This window comes from Brienomyrus brachyistius, unplaced genomic scaffold, assembly GCF_023856365.1.
Source record: "Brienomyrus brachyistius isolate T26 unplaced genomic scaffold, BBRACH_0.4 scaffold65, whole genome shotgun sequence".
NCBI classification, from domain to species: Eukaryota; Metazoa; Chordata; class Actinopteri; order Osteoglossiformes; family Mormyridae; genus Brienomyrus; species Brienomyrus brachyistius.
The window spans coordinates 1502705-1527306 of NW_026042340.1; the positions used below are offsets into that span (position 1 = coordinate 1502705).

At 42.2% G+C, this 24602-nt stretch overlaps 3 protein-coding genes, 1 long non-coding RNA gene and 1 other non-coding gene across 15 annotated transcripts in view; 4 read left to right on the top strand and 1 right to left on the bottom strand.

The window, feature by feature from the left end:
- The window catches only part of LOC125725332 (protein NLRC5-like), a 554938-nt gene extending 547171 nt beyond the window's left edge, over positions 1-7767 (top strand). The window contains exons 26-28 of the mRNA XM_049002177.1: positions 5790-5963; positions 6078-6124; positions 7129-7767. Coding sequence (XP_048858134.1) covers positions 5790-5963; positions 6078-6124; positions 7129-7646 — 739 coding nt within the window. The 3' untranslated portion in view covers positions 7647-7767. The remainder of the gene's footprint in view (positions 1-5789; positions 5964-6077; positions 6125-7128) is intronic.
- The window catches only part of LOC125725351 (RAB11-binding protein RELCH homolog), a 181042-nt gene that overhangs the window by 63971 nt on the left and 92469 nt on the right, over positions 1-24602 (bottom strand). The window lies entirely within an intron of this gene.
- Positions 4333-5233, top strand: LOC125725358 (uncharacterized). The gene is made up of 3 exons (XR_007387451.1): positions 4333-4458; positions 4906-4961; positions 5074-5233. It is a non-coding gene; the product is annotated as an uncharacterized LOC125725358 (long non-coding RNA).
- On the top strand, positions 11356-11503 carry LOC125725375 (U4 spliceosomal RNA). The gene has a single exon (XR_007387462.1). It is a non-coding gene; the product is annotated as a U4 spliceosomal RNA (small nuclear RNA).
- LOC125725333 (NACHT, LRR and PYD domains-containing protein 12-like) overlaps positions 23916-24602 on the top strand; it is a 70010-nt gene continuing 69323 nt past the window's right edge. For all 11 annotated transcript variants that reach the window (XR_007387440.1, XR_007387439.1, XM_049002178.1 and 8 more), the window contains exon 1: positions 23916-24005. The gene's annotated coding sequence lies outside the window, so the exon portion shown is untranslated. The remainder of the gene's footprint in view (positions 24006-24602) is intronic.

The following is a 24602-nucleotide window of genomic DNA, read 5'->3' on the forward strand; positions in this document are numbered from 1 at the left end:
CAGCATTGGTGTTATACAATTATACCATCATGTCTCCATTTCAGGTGTCCAACCAGCACAGAAAAAGAAAACAAAAATCTAAATGTTTCACCAGCCACAGCAGTACATATACTCTAAATACACAGCAGCACATATACTCTAAATACACAGCAGCACATATACTCTAAATACACAGCAGTACATATACTCTAAATACACAGCAGTACATATACTCTAAATACACAGCAGTACATATACTCTAAATACACAGCAGTTCTCATTTTCATTGTTGATTCTGGCTAACATCTGTTCATAAGACTACCTCTGACATAAGGTTCAACCATTGCTTAAGTTCTGGGGGGGGGACGTACTTTTCCAAGAATCACCCCCACCTTTATAACGGCCAGGTCATATTTCGATGTCCTTGGCTGCTCTCTATGGTCCCCTAACAGGCACAGTCTTGGTGACTTAGGTATTGTTGTACTTGGTTACTTAGGTATTGTCATATCCAACCCTTTCCCCATATATTCCAGAGCTTTTTCCCAAAATGTATGTATCAGTTTACATCCGCAGAGTGCATGTACAAATGTTCCCACATCTGTGTTACATTTCCATCATAGCTTACTGACCAAAATGCCCATCCTATGCAGTTTAAAAGGCACAACATAAAACCTGTGTATTAATTTATATTGAATAAACTTACCCCTAGCCTCCCATATGGACTTTCCCATATTTTCCAGTATTTTTAACTGTTCCTCCTCCCTGAATATACATTGTAAGTCTCTTTGCCAAATAACCTTTAGATTGTTGCACAAATCTTTTGATAGCCCAGTGAAGAATTTATAGAATCTGGATTCCCTGTGCGCTGTACTCGGTAAGTCCAAAAAGTCTAACACTGAGTTCTTACCCTGAATGAATTTACCCTTAGTGATAGTCTCTGATTTGTAAATACTTCCTGAAGTTCCCTTTGTGCTCCAAACCATATTTTTGCATGTGTTCAGAAAAAGACATAAAATTTCCATCTAAATACAAGTCTTGTGAATCCCTTTCTTAAGCCAGTGATCCCAATAAATGGTCCTTTTCCCAATCCGTATGTCTGGGTTGTGCCATAGAGAGACATAGGATTGTCTTAAGTGTGATACTTTTACATATCCTGTGTACCTCTTTCCAGGTTGACTTAGAATGAGCCAATACTGGGTTTGAGGAGAAATTACATCCATCAGTCCTTGATCCATGTGAGAGAATGTCCAAAAATGTGAAGGGTGTGACCAACTCCTGTTCCATTTTGATCCAGGTTTGCACCTCTCCAATGCTCACTCAATCTGGCCATTTCAAATGCAAGGTTATGCAGCCTAACATTAGGGAGGCCTAAGCCTCCTATATCTCTGGATCACCACATTTCCTTGGTTTTTTTATTTTCCCAAAAAAAAGTTTTAATGGTATTGTCAAAATTCTTAAGCAATGTTGGTGATATATCAACAGGTAGCATCACAGAAACATAATTGAATTCTGGGGCAATCACCATTTTGATCACGTTAACTTCCCCCCATAAAGTGAGCTTTAATCTTCCCCACTTTTCCAGATTTATTTTTATCTTATTTAGGAGTGGTTCTATGTTCAAGAGCATAATTTGCTCCAAGGTTGGAGTTAATCGAATCCCGAGATATTTCATGTTTGATGGAACCCATTTGAAATTAAATAATGTCACTCGAGTAACATGTATTTGATACTGGCATGCCTTCTGACTTATGCCAGTTTATTTTGTAGCCTGATAGATTAGATTATGAGTTAATACATTCTTGTATCTGCTAGCCACCATCCACAATAATATAACTACTCTGTGGTTTCAGTTATAAGTCAACTTTCATAGTTTTAAGCAAAGAAACGTGGGACAGTAAATTAAAACAATCCTTACATCATTCGTTATATCTACTCAATATTGTCGTAAAACAATCAAACCAGAATAAAACAGAACAAACCTCTCCTCCTTCGGAGCAGCATCAAACATTCTGCTGCTCAGTAACGTTACCCCTCCCTTTACTAACTGATTTCACCCTCGACTGTTTCACCCTGTCCATGAGGAGCGTTGCTATTGGCAACCCAGCTTCAGCCCCGACAGCACTCATCATAAAAGTTACCTTGTTTTCATAGTTTCACACACACTTCAAAAGTCCATTGCGGAATCCATGGTCTTCTATTTATCTCTCTGAATGAAATCCGCTGCTTCCTTACAATCTTTGAATGATTTCTTTTTCCCTTTCCATGTGAAAATAAGCGTGGCAATGTATACCTGTCACGCCCAGCTCATCCGATCCTCGTGTGTGCCACGCCCCCCTGATTATCCACGTGTGCTTCCCCGATCGTACCCAGCTGTACCTTGTTGTTTTGCTCTGTCTTGTCTATTTCAGTCCCTGTTTTGCCTCCTTAGTTCATGGTCTGTCATTGATGTTAGTTGTTAGTCGAAGTCTGATGTTTCCTGCTCCCTGTATCCTCGAATAAATCCCCGTTCTCCCCGAACTTTGCCTGCCTGCTCTTTGCCCGTTCGTCTGCCTGAGCGATCACCCCGTCTTAACCAGCGCGATCGCCACAGAACCTGACATATACCAATCGGTGCTTCACATACAGCCCCTGTAGGCTTCTTTTCACCAGCTTGAACCATTTTCTTTTCTCTACCAGCTCCCTCATCAGGTCCTCGAAGAAGGACAGCTGACAGTCCTCCCAGTTGATCCCACGTTTCTCCTTGGACACCTATAACACTGTTTCGGGCTGTTAAGCTCAGGAAGCGAATCAAAATGATCCTCGGTGGCTTGTTTGGTCTGGGCCCTGAGGCATAGAGCGATGTGCACGTTCAGTCTCAAATTCCTGGCCGGTGAGGCCAAGCCCCTCTGGTGTGATTCTTTCCACGTACTGCATCACTTTGCCTGTCTGCTCTTTGTTTTGTTTCAATCCCACCAGCCTTATATTTCTCCTGCTCTAGTTTTTAAGGTCTTCCACTCGTTTCCATAGAGTCTCTAACTTCTTGTTATGTTTCTCTGCATCTTCCTCCATTTGAGCGTTTACATTCTCCATATCCCATATCCACTGTTCTGTTTCTCCAAGCCTAACTTGCATGCTGTCCATTGCGTCTTTCAGCTATTTTGTTGTCTCTTTAATCGCGACAACGTCCTGCAGCCTTGCATTCATTTTCCGTATCTCCTCCATCACCTTGTTATCGCTCGTGCTGTCAGTAGGCTCGTCGCTGTCAGTAGGCTCGTCGCTGTCAGGCATGTTGTTTCTCATTAAGGGCTTCCTTCACTTGCTCATGGTTTGAAAAAAGTTTGCTTTGGCACTGCTTGACATTTCACTGCTAATTAACGCTATTGGTAGTAAAGTACTTAACTGCAATATAATGCTCAGAGATTACCCTAAAAATGAAGTGTGTGTTACCAAATAATGAGATTAAATGATGGTCTGTCAGGAGCTCTCCTAGTGTGCTGCCATCCTTCTCTTCCATCCCACGTGACTCCATGCTGAGCAACGCTGACTAAATTAAATAATCTATGGATGTTGTTTGAGGCAAGTCTGTCTGATCAGGATGGATTATAGTAGGAATGACTGTCTGTAACCGAGTGGCGAGAGCTTTTGTAATGATTTTCAAGTCTGTATCCGTTACTGAGAGTGGCCGGCAACTGGAGGGTTGTATTCGGTCTTTATCAGGTTTCATTAACACTGTAATGGCCTGTAACTGGAGGGCTGTGTTGGGTCTTTATTAGGTTTCATTAACACTGTAATGGCAGGTAACTGGAGGGCTGTGTTGGGTCTTTATCAGGTTTCAGCAACACTGTAATGGCCAGTAACTGGAGAGCTGTGTTGGGTCTTTATCAGGTTTCATTAACACTGTAATGGCAGGTAACTGGAGGGCTGTGTTGGGTCTTTATCAGGTTTCAGTAACACTGTAATGGCCGGTAACTGGAGGGCTGTGTTGGGTCTTTATCAGGTTTCAGTAATACTGTAATGGCCGGTAACTGGAGGGTTGTGTTGGGACTTTATCGGGTTTCAGTAACACTGTAATGGCCGGTAACTGGAGGGTTGTGTTGGGTCTTTATCGGGTTTCAGTAACACTCTAATGGCCGGTAACTGGAGGGCTGTGTTGGGTCTTTATCAGGTTTCAATAACACTGTAATGGCCAGTAACTGGAGGGCTGTGTCGGGTCTTTATCGGGTCTCAATAACATTGTAATGGCCGGTAACTGGAGGGCTGTGTTGGGTCTTTATCAGGTCTCAATAACACTGTAATGGCCGGTAACTGGAGGGCTGTGTTGGGTCTTTATCAGGTTTCAATAACACTGTAATGGCCAGTAACTGGAGGGCTGTGTCGGGTCTTTATCGGGTCTCAATAACATTGTAATGGCCGGTAACTGGAGAGTTCTGTGGGTCTTTATCAGGTCTCAATAACACTGTAATGGCCGGTAACTGGAGGGCTGTGTTGGGTCTTTATCAGGTCTCAATAACAGTGTAATGGCCGGTAACTGGAGGGCTGTGTTGGGTCTTTATCAGGTCTCAGTAACACTGTAATGGCTGTTAACTGGAGGGTTGTGGTAGGTCTTTATCAGGTTTCAATAACACCGTAATGACCGGTAACTGGAGGGTTGTGGTAGGTCTTTATCAGGTTTCAATAACACCGTAATGACCGGTAACTGGAGGGTTGTGGTAGGTCTTTATCAGGTTTCAGTAACACTGTAATGGCCGGTAACTGGAGGGCTGTGTTGGGTCTTTATCAGGTTTCAATAACACTGTAATGGCCAGTAACTGAAGGGCTGTGTCGGGTTTTTATCGGATCTCAATAACATTGTAATGGCCGGTAACTGGAGGGTTCTGTGGGTCTTTATCAGGTTTCAGTAACACTGTAATGGCCGGTAACTAGAGGGCTGTGTTGGGTCTTTATCAGGTCTCAATAACACTGTAATGGCCGGTAACTGGAGGGCTGTGTTGGGTCTTTATCAGGTTTCATTAACACTGTAATGGCTGTTAACTGGAGGGTTGTGTTAGGTCTTTATCAGGTTTCAATAACACCGTAATGACCGGTAACTGGAGGGTTGTGTTGGGTCTTTATCAGGTCTCAATAACACTGTAATGGCCGGTAACTGGAGGGTTGTGTGGGTCTTTATCAGGTTTGAATAACACTGTAATGACCAGTAACTGGAGGGTTGTGTTGGGTCTTTATCAGGTCTCAATAACACTGTAATGGCCGGTAACTGGAGGGTTGTGTTGGGTCTGTATCAGGTCTCAGTAACACTGTAATGGCCGGTAACTGGAGGGTTGTGTTGGGTCTTTTTCAGGTCTCAATAACACTGTAATGGCCGGTAACTGGAGGGTTGTTTTGGGTATTTGTCAGGTCTCAATAACACTATAATGGTCGCTGTACTCATTTGTGATGGGATTTGTGATGTATGTTTAATTTCTCTATTTGTCTTTTGAAGAGTGGAGATAATAAATCCCAAAAATGTTTATAGATTTCTGTAGGGAAACCATCCAGTCTGGGCGATTGGTTGTTAGGCATTTGGTTGTTTTTCTGATGTTAATGGTGCATCAAGGGTATCTGCTATTTCATTGGTTAATATGGGTGTCTAGATTATTTAAAAATAATTCTATATCAACTGCATCTGGTCCTTGTTCTGAGCAGTATAAGTTCTTATAAAATGTTTGGAAAGTGTTGTGAATTTCATGTGATTATTGAAATGTTTATTAGAGGAGTCACTTTTATTTAAAAGTAATGCTTGTAATGGTGAGGTGATCTTATTTATTGGGGAGTTTTTGTCTATCTCTCTGCAGGCTGTCAGGCTGTAGAGTCACAGAAGAAGGCTGTTCTTCCCTGGCTTCTGCTCTGAGGTCAAACCCCTCACACCTGAGAGAGCTGGATCTGAGCTACAATCACCCAGGAGACTCAGGAGTGAAGCTGCTCTCTGCTGTACTGGAGGATCCCAGCTGTAAACTGGAGAAGCTGAAGTGAGTACAGAGTGTGTGTCTGACACGCTACAGATACTTATGCATGTATGTGAAGAAGAGGCACCAATAAATAAATGGATGCAGCAGTACTATGTCATTCTGCTTCTCCTATAGTGTGGATCACGGTGGAGAGTGCAGGACCAGACCAGGCTTACAGAGATGTAAGTGTGTTTGCATGTTTTATTAATAATACCATTAATACTATGTTATGGTTGTATTCACACAGGTTTTGTGATTAGTGTGGCCTTTTACACTGTGTGTAGATGGATTTCCATGTTTGTGTTTCTGTGAGTTTCTGTGTCATTTTAGACAAACATCCAAATGAGAGAAACGAAACATCAAATCATCACCAAAACACTATCGATTCATTTATACATTTTTAAAGATATTTTTTACAAATACTTTATAGCTGTTCATATTGTCTTTGTGTTTGTGTGGGAGTGTAAGATGGTTAAAATATACTCTGATATAGTTGTACATCTTTAATTTCACAGAAACAGAATCCTTTGCATTTGTTCTTTTTGCACATGCCGCATTTCTGCAACTCCCATCATCAAGTGCCTTTGGGAATTTATGTTTGAGAGAGTGTTAACTTGCCTATATTTGAGAGAGTGTTTACACCTCCCTATTTACAGAGTAAGTTGTTCGCAAAGAGCAGCCATCTGGTGGGACAAACAGAAAGCTGGGGGTTAAGAGCCTTGCTGAAGAACCTGCAGACATGCTGACATGTCTGCTGTTTTGAACTTTTGAATCGATATTAACAGGCATGTCACAGCCCATTAAGTAACAACCCATTTTCAGATCAGCGACCTATTTTATTTGTTTTGTGTTATATATCTGTATTTTAACGAAATACAATGTCATATGATGTGTTACGTGCGTTTTATGAGTTTACGTAAACAGAAACGATCATTTCTACGCATTACAAAAAAGAGCTTTATTTCGCTGTTTCAGCGGTGCGCGCTCCCGAGACAGGCATGCATTCTACGGCAGGGATGCCTTTTTCGGCATAACACCTGCGTCGCGCGCCGTCCGACATTTCCTGAGATGTTTCATAAACTTCGGTTCCCGCTTCGTTCGGGGAAGCTGCGCTGTTTTTATATTGTACAGAAACATAAAGTACAGGCGGCCTGATGGTATTAATAATTCTTCCTCCTGCCTACAGACTCCTGCCAGCTGACGCTGGACCCCAACACAGCAAACAGACGCCTGTCTCTGTCAGGGGGGAACAGGAAGGTGACATGGGGGGCAGAGCAGCCATATCCTGATCATCCAGAGAGATTTGACTTCTGCCCCCAAGTTCTGTGCAGAGAGAGTCTGACTGGCCGCTGTTACTGGGAGGCTGAGTGGGATGGAGGTGGAGCTGATATAGGAGTGACTTATAAAGGAATCTGGAGGAAAGGAGAGTGGGAAAGTGTGCTTGGATACAAGGACAAGTCATGGAGTTTGTGTTGTTATACTGACAGTTACTCTGTCTGTCACAATGATAAACAGACTCTCATTTCCATATGGCCCTCAGGCTCCCGCAGAGTAGGAGTGTATCTGGACTGGGGGGCTGGTGCTCTGTCCTTCTACAGAGTCTCCTCTGATGGACTGACCCTCCTACACAGATTCACCTCCTCATTTACTGAGTCCCTCTATCCTGGGTTTCGGGTTTATAAAAACTCCTCGGTGTCACTGTGATGTGTTGCTGGTTCTCCTGGCAAAAAGATAAAATCTCTGCTTTTTAACCTTTTTATAATCCTTTTTACTATGAAATGTATGTTTGACAAAATGAGTTGAATAAATATGCAATATAACAGTTTTTCTTTCGGACTAAAATGTAATTAATGTAACTCATGACAGTGTCCACGTGTTCGAGAATGAAATGGAAAATGAGGCTACAGAGTCTCTATTCGAGCTGTTTTAGATGTGTGACACATTATCTAAAGAAAACCAGAGAGAGACATTCATGTATATGTACTTTTTTTCTTTTTGTTGGCTTGAGGGGCCAACATTTTATGATATTTGTCATTTTCACCATATTCTCAGTTTCTTTGGATGCTGGGTTTGTGTTTCACCCCATTGACACCCCAGTGAATCCACTGGGTCTAGTCTGCCCCCCTCCCATAGTAAAAGGTCTGGCTATGCCCCCTTCAGACAGAAGGGCCAGGTGCTCAGGCACCCTTACCCCCCCCCCCCCCCCCAGATAGATACTGAATCCATTGCCCCCTCCCATCCCCAACTGGCAAAAGCCACTAAATGTATCTACATGCATTATCATTAATAATAGATGTGTAAGAATATACACAGGCATCCATTAAGCAACCCACCACTGGATTTATTATCAATTGCAGATTAACATTCTATACAGTGACTGCAGTCAGTTATAATGTCTCTCTGTCAAGCTGCTGCCATATTTCTTACATCCACCGGACGCGTCAATTCACAGAACAAGCGATCCTTCCGGAAACAATGTGTACTTTTCAGGGATGCCACTAGGTGGAGACAAAACATACATTACTAAATATAAGAGGTTCAGAATTAAATTATAAGGAAGGGGATCTATGCGTGTTATTTATAAAATACCATGATGACTCCATTTTAACGGGACACTTCTATTTATTCCAGTTTGTAATTAGCAGTCATTTACGTTCTTTCATAATAAAAAATCAAGAATTTTATGAGCTATAAATCATCCATATATTTTGCAGGAACAGAAATCGCGCCGCTGAAGTTCAGCACTTCCCCGTTCGAGATAAACGTGATGTTGCCGTTTCCTGCCGGCGACCCTTAAAAATCCATGACAGCAGCAGTTAGATGCTGTGTGTGCAGCGGCCATATTTACGGACAAAATCAAGCTGGTCACTAAGACGTTTTTTGTGGTTAATTAATCCATAATTAACAGCATAATGCTACATTATTTGTGCCCCTCAGGTAAAGTGTTACCGATGAGAGAACACTTTGAGAGTCAGTAAATAACATTTTCTCCTGCCTTTACTCCATGCCTAAATCAGACCTAGACATGTTTGAGTAGATTACCAGGTTTCCTCTGGTTATTACACTTACTGCACACAATATGAAGACAATGTAAGTGAACCGAAATCTCAATGCAATGAATTAGCATCCTGTGAGTGTGTATCAAGTGCTGCACCCCATACATTAGCAATGGGCATCAGATCACTGTATTCAACAGAGTGAGGGGTTATTCAGGAAAGACGAGTGTATTATTATAAAACAGACTGATAAATCATCTTGTTTAAGCAGTTATTACTGTATGTCTTGTTCAATAATCCAACATATTTTCCCAGCTGGCAGCTTTCAAAGAGGATTGACCTCATTGTTCTTGCAAAACTCGACATTTATGAAGGTCTCTATACCTTAACAGGCTTACGATTAAATGCAGCACGGCCCTTGATGTCCTGTCTGGATGTCTGGAGGTGATTTTCTGTACGGAGTTAGATGAAATGCGTGCCTTAAACTGCTGTATTGTTCTTTCATCCCATAGATCCTAAGACATGAGCATCAGGCTTCTAAATTTGACAGGTCCTTCCCAGGCTGGGTCCCCAGGAACCTCTGCTGATTGGTTGTCGACTGCCACATCCTCCCCAGGCTCGGTCTCCAGGGGCCTTTGCTGATTGGCTGTCATACTCATATTGTTCCAATTACACAATGAACGCTCAGGAGCAAATTGTTGAACACTCAGGAGCCCAGCAAACGCTCGCGTCCTTTGATGGCATCTCCCAGCTGGATTCCCAGCACGTTTTGGGTTCTCCTGCTGCTCTCCATTCCATTCGGATTAGTGTGGTGCTGAGGTATCACCCGCCGCACAGCTGCGCTCAGGTTCTCATTCCTGAGGTGGTTTGTCAGGTGGTGGGTACAGCAACGTGCTGTAATCAGCGCGCTCCTTACCTCCTGCTCTCTGACAGCTCACTTCATTGATCTCACAGAAGAGCCGCTGTGATCAGCACGCTCCTTACCTCCTCCTCCTGCTCTCTGACAGCTCACTTCATTGATCTCACAGAAGAGCAGCTGTGATCAGCACGCTCTTTACCTCCTGATCTCTGACAGCTAACTTCATTAATCTCACCGAAAAGCACCTGTAATCAGCGCGTGCTCCTTACCTCCTCCTCCTGCTCTCTGACAGCTCACTTCATTGATCTCACAGAAGAGCAGCTGTGATCAGCACGCTCCTTACCTCCTCCTCCTGCTCTCTGACAGCTCACTTCATTGATCTCACAGAAGAGCAGCTGTAATCAGCGCGCTCCTTACCTCCTCCTCCTGCTCTCTGAAAGCTCACTTCATTGATCTCACAGAAGAGCAGCTGTAATCAGCACGCGCTCCTTACCTCCTCCTCCTGCTCTCTGACAGCTCACTTCATTGATCTCACAGAAGAGCAGCTGTGATCAGCACGCTCCTTACCTCCTCCTCCTGCTCTCTGACAGCTCACTTCATTGATCTCACAGAAAAGCAGCTGTAATCACTACGCTCTCCTTACCTCCTCCTCCTGCTCTCTGACAGCTCACTTTATTCAGAGCATCTGGCTGTGAAGCAGAGGAATTAAATAGGGGCATGAATATACACATCTGAATATACACATGCCTGTGTATGTGTGTGTACGTACATGGTCTTAAAGCCTTTTGAAACTTTCAGTCTTATGTGTAATAAGTTATATGTATAATTTTGTTATTTTGATATTTTGTCTCTATTAAACCTGAAATATACTGCATAAGGACTCTTTTCGTTGGTTAATGTTACGGGTTGGGTGTCCTCAAGTGGAGGCCGTAACACTGTCATTGGGGGAGGCCATGAGCGAATCAGGTGGGCTCTTCTCGTGTTCAATGAGACAGGTGACTTCTAGGAAGCAAGTTTGTTGACCTGGACAGGGACGGATTACGGACCGGGCCAGCGGGGCCGCTGCCCAGGGGCCCTTGGGGTGCAGGGGGCCCGTGGGGCCCCTAGCCCAAAACAATTTGCAACGCTTATCAACAATATATTTTCATTTGTCTATTTTAGAGGGCCTACATTCTTTGATCGTCTGCCTACAAGGGCCCCTGACCCTATAGGGAGGGCGTTTGGCTGCCAAGGGCCCTTGAATTGTGGTGGTTGTGGTTGTGGTGGTGGTGGTGGGGGGTGGGCCTCGCAAACATTTTGCCCAGGGGCCCACACAACCCATAATCCGTCCCTGGACCTGGAGCACTATGCTAGGGTGCGGGTAAGGCCTCCTTCAGGGGGCGACAGGGAAGCGGGTCTTTAAACAGAAAAAAGTCTAGAGATGTCCCCTAATCACAGACGCGGTAACAAGGTAGCAAGTGAAGATAAAGGATATATCAAAGGACAGAAGCGACAAGGAGTCTTCCTCACCTGCCGTAACATTCTGCCTTTCAGGGTCTGCATATTCATGATGACATTTGTCTTTGCGCAGTGGCAAGATCATAGTCTATGAGGTTTAACCGAGGTGCGATTATTGCTGGTTGAAAACTTCATCCGATACCCTCTAACTTCCAATACAATGCGGAGGGCTGCCATCTGCAGAAATTCTCAGATGACTCAGCAATAGTCGGATGTATCAAGGGTGGGGACGGCTTGGAATACAGGATGGCTGTGGACAGTTTTGTGGACTGGTGTGAGCTGAATCAGCTGAAGCTCAACATCCAAAAGATCAAAGAACTGGTGGTGGACTTGCGAGGATCACAATCTCCTGTCACTTCCCTGTCCATTAGAGGGGTGGATGTGGTGATTGTTCAGGACTACAAATACCTGGATGTACACATTAACAATAAGCTGGACTGGTCTAAGAACTCTCTGGTCACATACAAGAGGGGTCAAAGTAGGTTGTACTTCCTACATAGACTCCGATCTTTTAGAGTCTGCAACACCATGTTGCGGATGTTCAATGAGTCTGTAGTGGCCTGTGCCATCTTCTATGCTGTAGTGTCCTGGGATGGTAGCATGAAGGTGGCAGACATGAAGAGACTTAAACTAATCAGGAATGCTGGCTCAGTGGTGGGTGAGGAACTGGACAACGTGGAAATGTGGCTGAAAGGAGAACATTGTCCAGACTTCAGTCCATCATGGACAATGTAGATCACCCACTCCACAGTGTGGTGGACAAGCTGAGGAGCACCTTTAGCCGCAGACTCACCAGCTTAAACTCCTCCACTGAACGCCAGAGGAAATCCTTCCTTCCCACCGCCATCAGACTCCTCCCTTAGTCACACACCCACACAATAATCCGTGTGATAGCCTGCTGCTTCTTGCTGTATATTTATTACGGGTTAAAATCTATCATTGTGTGGAAGACTGTGCATTATTTTTGCTAGGATGTTCGTCAGTCTACTATGTGCAACACTGTGCAATGTTCTTACCAGGTGCTGGAACATTAACATTATTATGTGCAATATCACCGTTGTTCTCTAAATGGGAACTAAATCACTCAGTTATTCACAATATCTTATGTTCAATAGTTTTCATGTGTAATATATTACTACCTGGTCAATATTACTTTTCATTATTTAATTTCACTTAATATTACTTAATAGTACTTATTATAACTACTACTGATTTTCTAAAGTGTTTTCTATTCATATTATGGTTGTTTTCTTTCTACAGATTTCTATTTAGATTTTATCTAGACTATTTTATTTTTTATTTGATATTGTTCTTGTGTCTCTGTGTTGTGTGTTATGGCAGTCATCGCATAAGCAATTCTCTCCGGGATCAGTAAAGTTTTCTGATTCTGATTCTGAAAAGCAGGAAAACTTACACACTCTGACACGCAGTTTACGCTTCTATGTCCTGACCCAGCCTGAGAGGACTGACTGCAGTGTTTGCGTTTGTGGTTAAGAAAGTGCCACTAACGGCTACTGATGAATTCATTTGTATTACTGGGAAGCTGCGGACAGTTTGATTTTACTTTAGAGATAACGACCGCAACCCAAGTAACAAACGCACCTGCAGACTTGATTACGTAAAGTTAGAAACATGTTTGCCTGCGTGGCAGAAGTACAAATAAATCATTCTTTCATTATCCACAAAGCTTGTAAGTCCACAAACTGTTACATGAATGAGTGAAGCTCACTGGATTCTGTTGGATGAATCACCTTCTTAGGAAACAGACAAACTCACAGGACAAATGATTCATTCCTAGTTTATGTATCATCTGCTCTGATTCATTTTACATTTGGCCCAGAAATGAAGGTATTGCTTGATAGGCCTCATGATATAAGTAAAGGAAAATAAAGTCAAATGTGTGTCTGCAGTAGGTCTGAAGCAGACAATCAGCAATCGCCTAGAGACACCCAGGCTAAATGACCAATTAATTGCAATTAACAGTACTATTAACTATAAAATAATTTCTACAAAGTCAAAGAGAATGTGAGGAGACTCCATGTAATGGAGTATTCTACGCTGAGACCAGGAGCAAATGCAACCCGCTGAGTGAAGGTGGCGCTGTGGCCGAGCCCCGGGGACGAGGTGGGACGAGCTGCGGCCATTGTGACCGAGGACAGCCATTATCAGGGGGACAACAAACCGGCAAGCTAACAATTTTACATCAGTCATATGCAGAAAGAAAACGACAGAGACCTCACTGAATAAAGGCATCACAACAGCGGCAACTTTAAATACATTCTGATCCAGTGCATGTCCACTGCATCCGCATTGTGCACTCGAGACAAATTTACCGTAGATAGCATAGACCACAGATAACTGTACAAAGAGGGGCAGATTCAAACAGGACATAAAAAGAGTGCCAAAAAAGAGATACATTTAGAATTGGTCTCCCCATTCAGTTTTAACTAATCACCAACTCGCACACAAGTAAAGGACCAATAAAGGATCACTGCTAAAAAATTATAATTAACAAACAAATTAATCAGCCAATAGGGACCCCTGATCATTCTGGCCCTTGGGCTGCAGCCTAGGTGAGCCTGTTCATTAATTCACCCCTGAGCCCAGCTACACTTACTCAAAACATGTCCCAGTGCCAGAGGCCTTAAATGAGGACACCCCTCACCCAGCCAGAGCATCTCCCTGTCCCCTTATTGGAGGTAGAGGGGGGGCTTTCCTGCTGCTCGGTATCAGTCACGGCCATGGCTTCAGTGCTCCGTTAAGGTCGATGCAGGCTTGTGTTTCCTCATAGGGCGTTCGGTGCTGCTTTCAATGAGAAGGACGCCTTTGTCATGATCGGTGTTAGGAACTGGAAAGCAGCACTGGTACTTCACTGGGGGCTTCACAGACAGGCATGCAGTCAGGCTCATTTACACCCCCCTCCGTGTGGACAGAATTCCATAGAGGACAGGTGACAGGAGATACGTCACATCTCTACTTGGTCCTCAGCAAATTCAAAAAAATCAATATTACATTAAAAACATCGGTGGCGTTGTGTGATTCTTAGCCGTCGATGATCTTCCTTTACGTGGAGATCAAGGGACACCGCACAGGCCCATTGAGCAGGGGGGTGGAGGACGGTGTTGCTGCTAGTCTGTTTGTTAAACTGCCTAAGTAGAGCTTAGAAAGGGATCGGTACCGGGTATCTCCCAGAATGCAAAGTGCACTTCAAACATAATCAAACAAGTTCAAGTTACCCAAAGGCAAATTTTGTTTTCAGCAGAGTCCGCACACAAACCCAAGTAGGAGAAACAAAAAACACACATATCATTCATTATGCCACAACGCGTTGTCCATCTCTAACAATAAACTGTAAAAACACTACTATCAGTAACAAATAATGATTAATTAATTAAATAAATCAATATAAATAGCTATAATTTATTCCTCAGTGTAATGGCTGCCAGAATAAAACTGCTTCTGTTTGTGTATTTTTATACCATTTATTTTCATTGACTGTTAAAGGAAAGGTTGTATGCCATTTTGTATTTTCAGAAAATAAAAAATACAGATTTGAAATAGAAGACTTCTACTTTGTGTTGTGATGTTTAAAACAATTTTATACATGCTAACATCCACCTATTACTTTCAGTAGTAACAGTAGTAATTAAAGTAATGGTCATGGTGGTGATAGTAATAACTCCGATTATTACTCAAATTTGTATTTAAATATTAAGAAAACCTAAATGTGTCACACCCAGCTCATGTCGACCCTCCTCTGTACCACGCCCCCTCGTTAACCTCGTGTGGAATCCCAGTGTCATCAGCTTCAGTCTGCGTTAGAGTATGTTTCCCTACGGTGTGTTCGTTTTTCTCTTGGAACTTGGAAATTCTGAGTTGAGTGACATCACGTCCGACAATCTCCCGTTCGAGCTACCACATCTCGGAACAAACATGGCTGCCTCCATGAACAGGCTGCTGTGTGTTGTTGCTTTATATTTTAGCAGTTTTGGAGTAAGTTTATTTTTTCCGAGAGACAAACAAACAAGAAACACAAATCAAAACACACTAAAAGCTTTACAAAATATTTTAGTACATTCATAGCGATATTCTTTTTTTCGAGAGGCAAACAAACCAAAGCCACTAACAAGTCTGGTAAAAATCTGATATTGCATGCTAGGATACTGTTTGCAGTTATGATATGGTATTCTCTAAATCGAACACGTGCAGTTACATTTATAACTGTTAATACATTTAATAAAATAAACATTTTTAAAGATTTATAAAATCGAATTACTGTTGAGCGCCATGTTGAAATTACGTCATAGGGGCAACTTGGACAAGAAAATTCTTGTCCTGTCATTAACGTCAGTTTCACGTTGCTGCCAGTCCTCTCCCCGTATTCTGCGTTGTTTCTCCTAATCCATCCCTTGTTACCCTTATTACCGGACTCCCCTGCTTCCCTTCCCATTGTGCTCACCGACGTCTTTTGACAAAATGAACCTGCTTAATTTCATAGGTTGGAGAAATATATATATATATATTTAATGTCAGTTTAAGTTTTTTAAGTACAAGTTACCTAAAATTTTGAGTATAGTTAAAAACATGGGTGCAAAAAATGGTGCACTATATTTTTGTATAGATGGCAATTTCGGCACCCAGGATCGATCTGTTCCAAAGACGTCCAAAACCTCCTGTCTGGATAAGGAGTTTACGGAATGTTTCGAATCGTCAGTCATTTGACGGTCATGTCATTGTTCACGGCGAGAAATAGAAACCTATGAAAAACCCCGGGAAAAAAAAATCGGTGCGTGTTGGGTGTTTGTGGCATTGTTGGTTTGAGCGAGTAGTTTGGTGATTGTTATTATTTGAAATCCAATTGTATTAGTGAAATAGGTTAGCAGTTAGTGTGATTTAGGCATAAGTATATATATAGTGATATATATAGGGATGTATAGTTTTGGTAGTTGTAATATCAAGGTTTTGCTTAGATTCAGTTAGAAACATAAATCAAAAAGCTAGAGTACACATACACTACATATACTTACAACATTGCTAACATAGACAAAGACTTTTGTCTGAAACTGTATTTTTGCACTGTTCTATCCATCCATCCATTTTCCAAACCGCTTATCCTTCTGGGTCACGGGGAGTCCGGAGCCTATCCCGGAAGCAATGGGCACGAGGCAGGGAACAACCCAGGATGGGGGGCCAGCCCATCACAGGGCACACTCACACACCATTCACTCACACATGCACACCTATGGGCAACTTAGTAACTCCAATTAGCCTCAGAATGATTTGGACTGTGGGGGGAAACCAGAGTATCCGGAGGAAACCCCACGACTACATGGGAAGAACATGCAAACTCCACACACATGTAACCCAGGCAGAGACTCGAACCCAGGTCCCAGAGCTGTAAGAGAACAGTGCTAACCACTGCACCACCATGCCGCCTCCCTACAGTGCTAACCACTGCACCACCATGCCACCCCACTGTTCTATTCTATACAAATTAATTAAAGCTAAACTATGCCTATAACCTGCACAACATACACAAAGCTAGATAGGATGAGTATTATAACCTCAATAGCTAATTGATTACTATGCACACTCAATACTCGGATGTTATGTAAATACAGAAATTATGTTTTAACAATACACAAACATGGGAACAAATTATCTCTATAAATGATACAAGAGCCAGTTTAGGTTTTGATTGACTGGGGGGTATTCTGGTGCATAAAAACATGCAAATAATGCAGATAATGCGAAACAGACAAGGTACAAAGACTGTACACATGGTGCGAGCAAAGTAAATATACTGCAGCAGATTTAAAAAGTACACAAATGGATCTAAAATCTTGAGGAGCACAATGTAAGACTAAACGTGAATATTTAAAGATGAGAATAATAATCATCTGCAAATAAATTATGTGCAGTTAGAACACAAGGCACTGGATTGTATTATAACAAGAGAGGATGCTTCCTGACGTATTATGGCTATGGATGGGGAGTGAAACGTCTAGAGAAAGTATGATGTCGGTCACCAGTTGTCTGACGGTTTCGGGTAGCGATAATCCCCAGGGGCATTTTTAGCACAGCATGGTGGAATGAGCCGGTGGCTAAATATGCTCCATTATAGAGGCCACTGAAGTGGACGTGCAGACTTGTTCATAATATTGCTAACATCCTCTTCTCTGCTTCTGATATTAGTGCAAGAGGTTTTGCGACCAGACCATACACAGCAGACATTAATAATCTTTTTTTATGATTCGTACTAGTTGAAGATAAGATAAGATAGGATAAGATTTATTAGTCCCACGGGCGGGATAAATTTGCATTATACAGCAGAAAAGTGGACAGTGCAACAGAAATAAGCAGAATGCAGAAAGTCCTTAAGCAATAACAGTAGTATGAAACAACAGAAAATAAGAAATATAAAATAAAATACAATATATACAATACAATCAAGAACTGTACAATATACCGAAAATAAAGTATAAATGTAATGTAGGTTATGTTGATTGATAAATAAATGTGTGTATGTATATATACACGTTATTAGCAGGAATAAAACGACTATTATAACATAAGAACAGTCTCAGTATATGTGTGGGAGTATATGAGCATGGGATTAGGTATGTGCTTATTGTTTGTTGTAAAGTCTGAAGGCAGATGGAAGAAAAGACCTGCGGTATCTCTGTCGCACACTTTTGATGCAGCAGTCTGTCGCTCATGGAGCTGCTCAGTGCTGACAGCGTGTCCTGTAATGGGTGGGAGATGTCCTCCAACAGGGAATGTAGCTTAACGTTCTCCTGTCGCTCACCACCTCCACTGAGTCAAGGGGACCTCCCAAGACAGAGCTGGCTTTTTTGATCAGCCTGTTCAGTTTTCTCCTCTCCCCAGTAGAGATGCTGCTGCCCCAGCAGACCACAGCATAGAAGATGACTGACACCACCACAGAATCATAAAAGGTCTTCAGGAGTGGCCCTTGCACTCCAAAGGACCTCAGTCTGCGTAACAGATACAACCTGCTCTGACCTTTACTGTAAATAGCATTTGTATTTTGGGTCCAGTCCAGTTTATTGTTCAGATGAACACCCAGATACTTATAGGAGTCAACAATCTAAATGTCCATCCCCTGGTGTGGGTGGAGGACGTTTGTGCCTACAAAAATCCACTACCATTTCTTTGGTCTTTCCAGCGTTAAAATGGAGGTAGCTCAGTTGGCACCATTCCACAAAGTCTTGGGTCGTTTCTCTGTACTCCTTGTCATCTCTTTGTCATGGTTTTTGCCAGCAGGCTGTGCACAACTAGTGTTTCGAAACTTTTCGAACCGTTTCGAAACATTGTTTCGAATGTTTCGAAATTGTATTGATGATTCGAAATTGCCATCTATATTTTTGAGTAAAATCAGCTCATTTTTTTCAGTGTGGGGGGCCACCACCCAGGATCCCGGGGTGTTTCATCGTGTAAGCGGTGCAGCTAGGGGTGGGCGATCTTTCCAAAAAAATCACATCACGATCCTTTAACACAAAATCTCGATCCACGATGTGAATTGCGATCTATCTTTTCAACGTGCCACGTACTTAAAAGAATATCCTCAAACTCATTAAGACCCAAGTTACACTTCATTTTGAATATCAAACTTAAATTCAACTGTGAACAGATTACATAGAAAAAATTCTTTAACCCTCTATGGCATGAATTTTTATTTTAGGAGGAAAAAAATATTTTACTCTAGTTTTAGGGAGCTTGGGGGTCCTTGATAAAATATTAATCATAAAATGTGTCCCCCCCCAGCCCCCCCCACCAGATTTTGGTCTGTTGTCTCAGGGCAACAAGATGCTACAAGGGTACTAAAACGCCAAGGTTTTGTATATTATATAATAAGTTGAATGAGAAGCAAACAAGCAATAAATTAATATATAAATAAGTTTTATTTCAACGACAACAACAATTTCAACAAGTTTTATTTCAACAATCATCAGTGGATGGTTTATCAATCTTTGTGTTGGAGATTAGCTACAGTGTATGTTTGTGTTTCTGAATGTATGTTCCTGTGGGGTAGAGACTGAATCAGTGTTTCTCCAACCCTACAAAGCACAGTCTATATTATTCTGTATGGAACCTCAGGAAGCAGTTGCTGGTGGATGTGAAACACAGATGCACGCCACATTTTTGGCACTTGGCTTTAGGTCTACCTTTGCATCCGGGTACCTTGCATCTCCCTTTCTTTTCATCCATGACCATCCAGTGGGCTGTGGCATCCAGACGCACATCAGGGACTGGAATAGGTGTAGCGGGTCCTCTTCTCCTCTTTTCTTCATACTCCCCAGCAATTGTGGAACTGGGACGACCTCTCTTACGTTCCAGATTCTTGCCACTTTTGCACAAGCTTTCTGCAATATATGACTTAAACGTGTAAAGCTTCATCTGTTCGTCTTTTCTCATCCCAGCACTGCTGCAGTCTCTCTTGTAGAGCAGCCAGGCAGTCACGATGGTCATGTCGATAAGGTGGAACATCAGCCGGTGGTACCACTTCTTCGATCTGATTTTGTTGCGGTACAGTGCAATGAGAGAGTCCAGCAGATCCACCCCACCCATATTCTTATTGTACTCTCTCACCACAGCAGGACAGGGGACTTGAATGATTTTTTTTGCTTGCCATCCCACCTATCAACCTTGGTGACTGGGTGTGCTCCAATGTAATTACTGAGAAGACTGACTGAACGGTTATCATACCACTTCACAACATGCAAGGTGGTTTCTCCAACCTTAGCCGTCTTCTGTTCAAAAGATCCACGTCCAGTTCTCTTCAACTCAGCATCACACATCAAGTTGACACCTGGTAGTCTGTTGCTACGAACAGTACCAGTACAGTGAATTCCCTGCTGAGCAAGTATGAGTATGAGAGGGACACTCGTGAACCAGTTGTCAAAGAACATCTTGTAGTTCTGCTGCGTGGGTATTGGTTGGGCCAGGCGGAGGACAACGTTGCCACTTGCTCCTACACCTGGCAGCTCAGGGGGTTGCACAGCTCTCCCTGTATAAATCTCAAAATTGTGTGGGACACCATCAGAGCCAGCTAAGATGAGTATCTTGTAGCCCCATTTCTTTGGTTTTGATGGCAGGTATTGCTTGAGTCTATTTCTTCCCTTGAAGGGGACCATCTGCTCATCTACAGCCAGCTTCTCAGACATTGGGATTCGATCATGTTCCTTACACCCATAAAATGTCCTTGCATCCATTTCCTGTGAATAATAGTAGATAGTACATCAAAAAAATTGATTATGGTGATAACTATGCATCCCTACACATCTCCATCCATGAGCATGTTATTGTTAAAACGAAAGTGGTCTAACTGCGCAATGTTGCCCTGTGGCAACAAATGAAAGACTACCGTTTTAATATATAAATAAAGACAAAAAGTGCCTTTAATCAATTAAATAGGCTTCTTCACATATTCATGCACATCACATATATTATTTATACAAAATTATTTACATTTTAACATGTTAAAAAGTGAAATGTATCTTACCTTTTGCTAGCAGTGTGTCCAAGCCGGCTATGGTTGCAAAAAGGACTGTTCCACCCCCAGACGAAAGGTCAAACCCACGCCCACCTCAAATTTTATTGGTTACAGACTTGTCATCAGACTTTTACTGTGATGTTTTTTTGGTAAAAATTTAAAGGGGCAGTGTGTGGGCCAAAATAGTGGTTTGTTGCCTGAGGGTTACACCATGCCATAGAGGGCTAATTGCTTCGCAACCCTCTGTCGGCATTCGCTGTATATGTGCGGAATTGCCGTATCAGGAAAATATTTGCGACTTGGATCATATTGCGCATCTAAAGTGTGCATCAATTTCTTAAATTCCACGTTGTCTGCAGCTTTGAATGGTAGCATATCCTTAGCTAGGTAGACTGTGACCGCCTCAGTCACCTCTTTCCATCGTTTGCTGCTTTTATCATATTTTTTCGGCTGCTCTAAAGCATCGGTGAGCGACACTGTCTATGCTTCGCGACCCCGCCTGATACAGATGAGTGTGGCTGTGCTGCCCGTACTGAAACGGTCTTGGGAAGCTCCTTCGGGTGACTCCATTTAAGATGATTAAGTAAGGAATAATTGACGACGGGCCGTTGAATTATTAGAAAATAATGCACACCCGAGGTGGTAATGATAACTGTAATAACGGAAATTAGCATACAGTACCTGTACAGCACACAGGACTAACAAAAACAACAACATGACAGACGATTTTCCGAAAGTAAATTTTAATATTTACGGTGAATATGAAACTTTCAACAACTGGGCTGCAGCAGTATTAGGGGTAAAGGACACGCAGGTACTGCTGAGTACTGCTTCTTTCAGCATGTCATAGTTCAAGGTACTCTCTGGAGCCATAGCCACAAAAGCAGACCTAGCTTTACCAGTTAAAAGTGGAATCAACCGGACAAACCATTCCTGCTTGGGCCAGTTGTAGACTTTTGCCATTCTTTCAAATGTTGTTAAATAATGTTCAATATCATCGGACTCTTCCAGCTTGGCCATCTTGGGTTCATAAGATAACCTTGCGTGGTATTCCTGCAGAGGACTACTACGCTGGTTTTGGTTTGATGCCGCTGCTCGATCCCAAGGCTGTTCCACATCCAGCGGTAGTTGATGGACTTGGTGTGTGAGAACTTTAAACTGTTGCGCTTGCTTAGCAGACTCCTTCTCCGCCCGGTCATCTCTTACCCTCTGGAAGTCCATAAAACTCTCAAACATTTTTGCAAGCTGAACCATTGCAGCTTCCCCTGCAGCCTGGGATCTAACCTGCTCTGGAACATCCTCCGGTTGGCCTCCCTCTTCTCGACCTTGCTTCTCTCTTCCTCTGGTTTCCATAATTACTCAGCTGTTTACTTCTGACACCAAATGTTAGGAATGGCTGAGAGGCCAGAGGCTTCAGGAACCAGAGTAGGCCATGTAGTTCCAAAAGGTGCAAAATTTATTATCCTCTCGCACAAGAGGGCACAAATACAAGTATTAACAGCAAAAAAATTACCCCAAACAGGCTATATCCTGGCAGCCCTGGATCCATAACCACTTCCCAAATCACACAATCGCAACAGGCTATATCCCGGCAGCCTCTGGATCCATAACAACGTCCTCCTTTAGCACCTTCTGCGGGGTTTATATAGATTCCAACCCCTCCCCTTGGGACAATTAATTTAACAATTATCTTCCTCAATACAATACATCCCACATACATAGTTCTAAAATATACCATCCAAACCACAATTTTATTCGGATTTATTCATAATACCAACAAGGACTAAAATATCAGTTTTATTGTAATATGTAAAAATTCTCCCCCCCCCCTCCCCACTTGGTTTTACCCAACAATTGTGAACACCCTTCCCCTCCCAAATCACACAATCGCAATGGTACAATCCATGCACAATCTTGGTCAGAATCCATAGTGGAAGGGAAATACCCAAGATATCCGCATCCTCACCATCACTATACTTAACTTTATAAAATGTTGGCCAATTAATATTAACATAAAGTAACATAACAATATTGTCAGGTTCCAATCCGTAACATAGATATTAACTTCTCTCAACAGGGATGAATTTGATAAACGTTTTGCAAGCAGTAATCGGAACTGACATCCTACTAATGCCATCATGTTAAAACCATGCAGTGAAAGCCGAGAACTTAATATGTTCATTTATTCTTTATTCAATCTTGTTTGCTGTAAATGATAATGTCTACATTTGTAAAAGATGTATAAGATGTATTGTACAACATTGTAAAAGATCACCTTGCACTGTATTGTCATAAATGTAAAGATATAATTTTGTGTACAAGATACAATGTCTGTACACTTTGTTTGCAAATTACTTGTGATACAAAATTGCAGTTATATTTAAACAGGGTTTCGAAGTCTCACGCATTGACCGTGAGATACACGCATTTGAGCCAGTTCACACGCCACACCTTGTGTTTTTCACGCTGAGATGTAAGGAATAACCCCCACCAAGGTGTCCCGTTATATAGGATTAATGGACGAGGCGCTGGCAACCGGAGTGGAGTTTTCCGCCGAGTTCATTGCTGTCCCGAGTTATACAGAGTTAATAGCCACCTACCAGTCAATCAGAAAATAGCATTTGTTGTTTCCGAGTAAATTCCAAAATAAGTTACACATTATCACATGGATACACAGACGGAGTGCAGACACGGTGGGAGTGGCAGAGCAGGATCCGATGAATGTGGTAGGCGGGGCTCTCGGGTCTCACACTACGCCCATAACAGTTAAGATGTCACTGCAAAGTTTAGAAGAAAGTCGAGAGCTCTGTTTAAGTGTGATTCAAGTGTTTAGTTTAACCTTAACTTTGTAGCACCAGTTAATAAATTTTACTAGAATTACACTTTTGTCTTTGAGCCCCCACTGTTAATGACTTAAGTGTTACTACTGTACTGTTTTTTACATGCATGATAATCCTGAATGTGTTTATAACAGAATTACTCTTATTGTTACTAATGATTCAGTCACATGGATAATATTCCCCCCAAACCCTACGATGAGTCCGTGTCCCTTTCTTGCATGATACAGAAACTGATCATTTCCTGTCTGCAAACGAAAGTGGAAGTGGCGCCATTTTAAAGGCAGAGTCGCCATTTTAGTAAAAAGAAGAGACGTGATCACGATTCTGGAATAATATAAAGATATTCTGTGTTTTAAGGTAAGATAATACTCAATAGATAAAACTAATAATAAAATAAGCATGTTTAACACAGTCTACTTATATAGTGGGATTTAATATCTTAAACATAATTAGAGGTTAAATATACGTCCGTACAGTACAGTATAGTAAGTTACTGCGTCATAGAAGAGTTTTCGAATTAACATCAATAATATTTCATTACTAACACGCAGCCGTAAGTTCGCCTAATATACGGTGCTGTGTAAACATGGACCGGGGGGCTAGGCTGTAATATTTTGAAGCTATATCAAGTTTTTCTTTTTTAAAGTGTTGGGGGTAACTGCTATCGTGCCGAAACATCCGAGTTAAACTCAAGGCTTAACATTTTATTAAATCGGGGTTTTACCACGGATCTGTTCTGTGTTCTCCAATCTAAAAGGTGTTGATTAGTTGTAGTCATACTTTACAGTCGTATTTAAACTGTTTTTAGCAAATAGTACGCAAGTCTGATTTTAATAGTCGGTAAACAATAAGTCAAATTCTATCCACTCTGAATAACAGGAGGTTATTCAGGAGGTGTGTGTGTGTGTGTGTCTCTCTCTCTCTCTCTCTCACACACACACACACACACACATA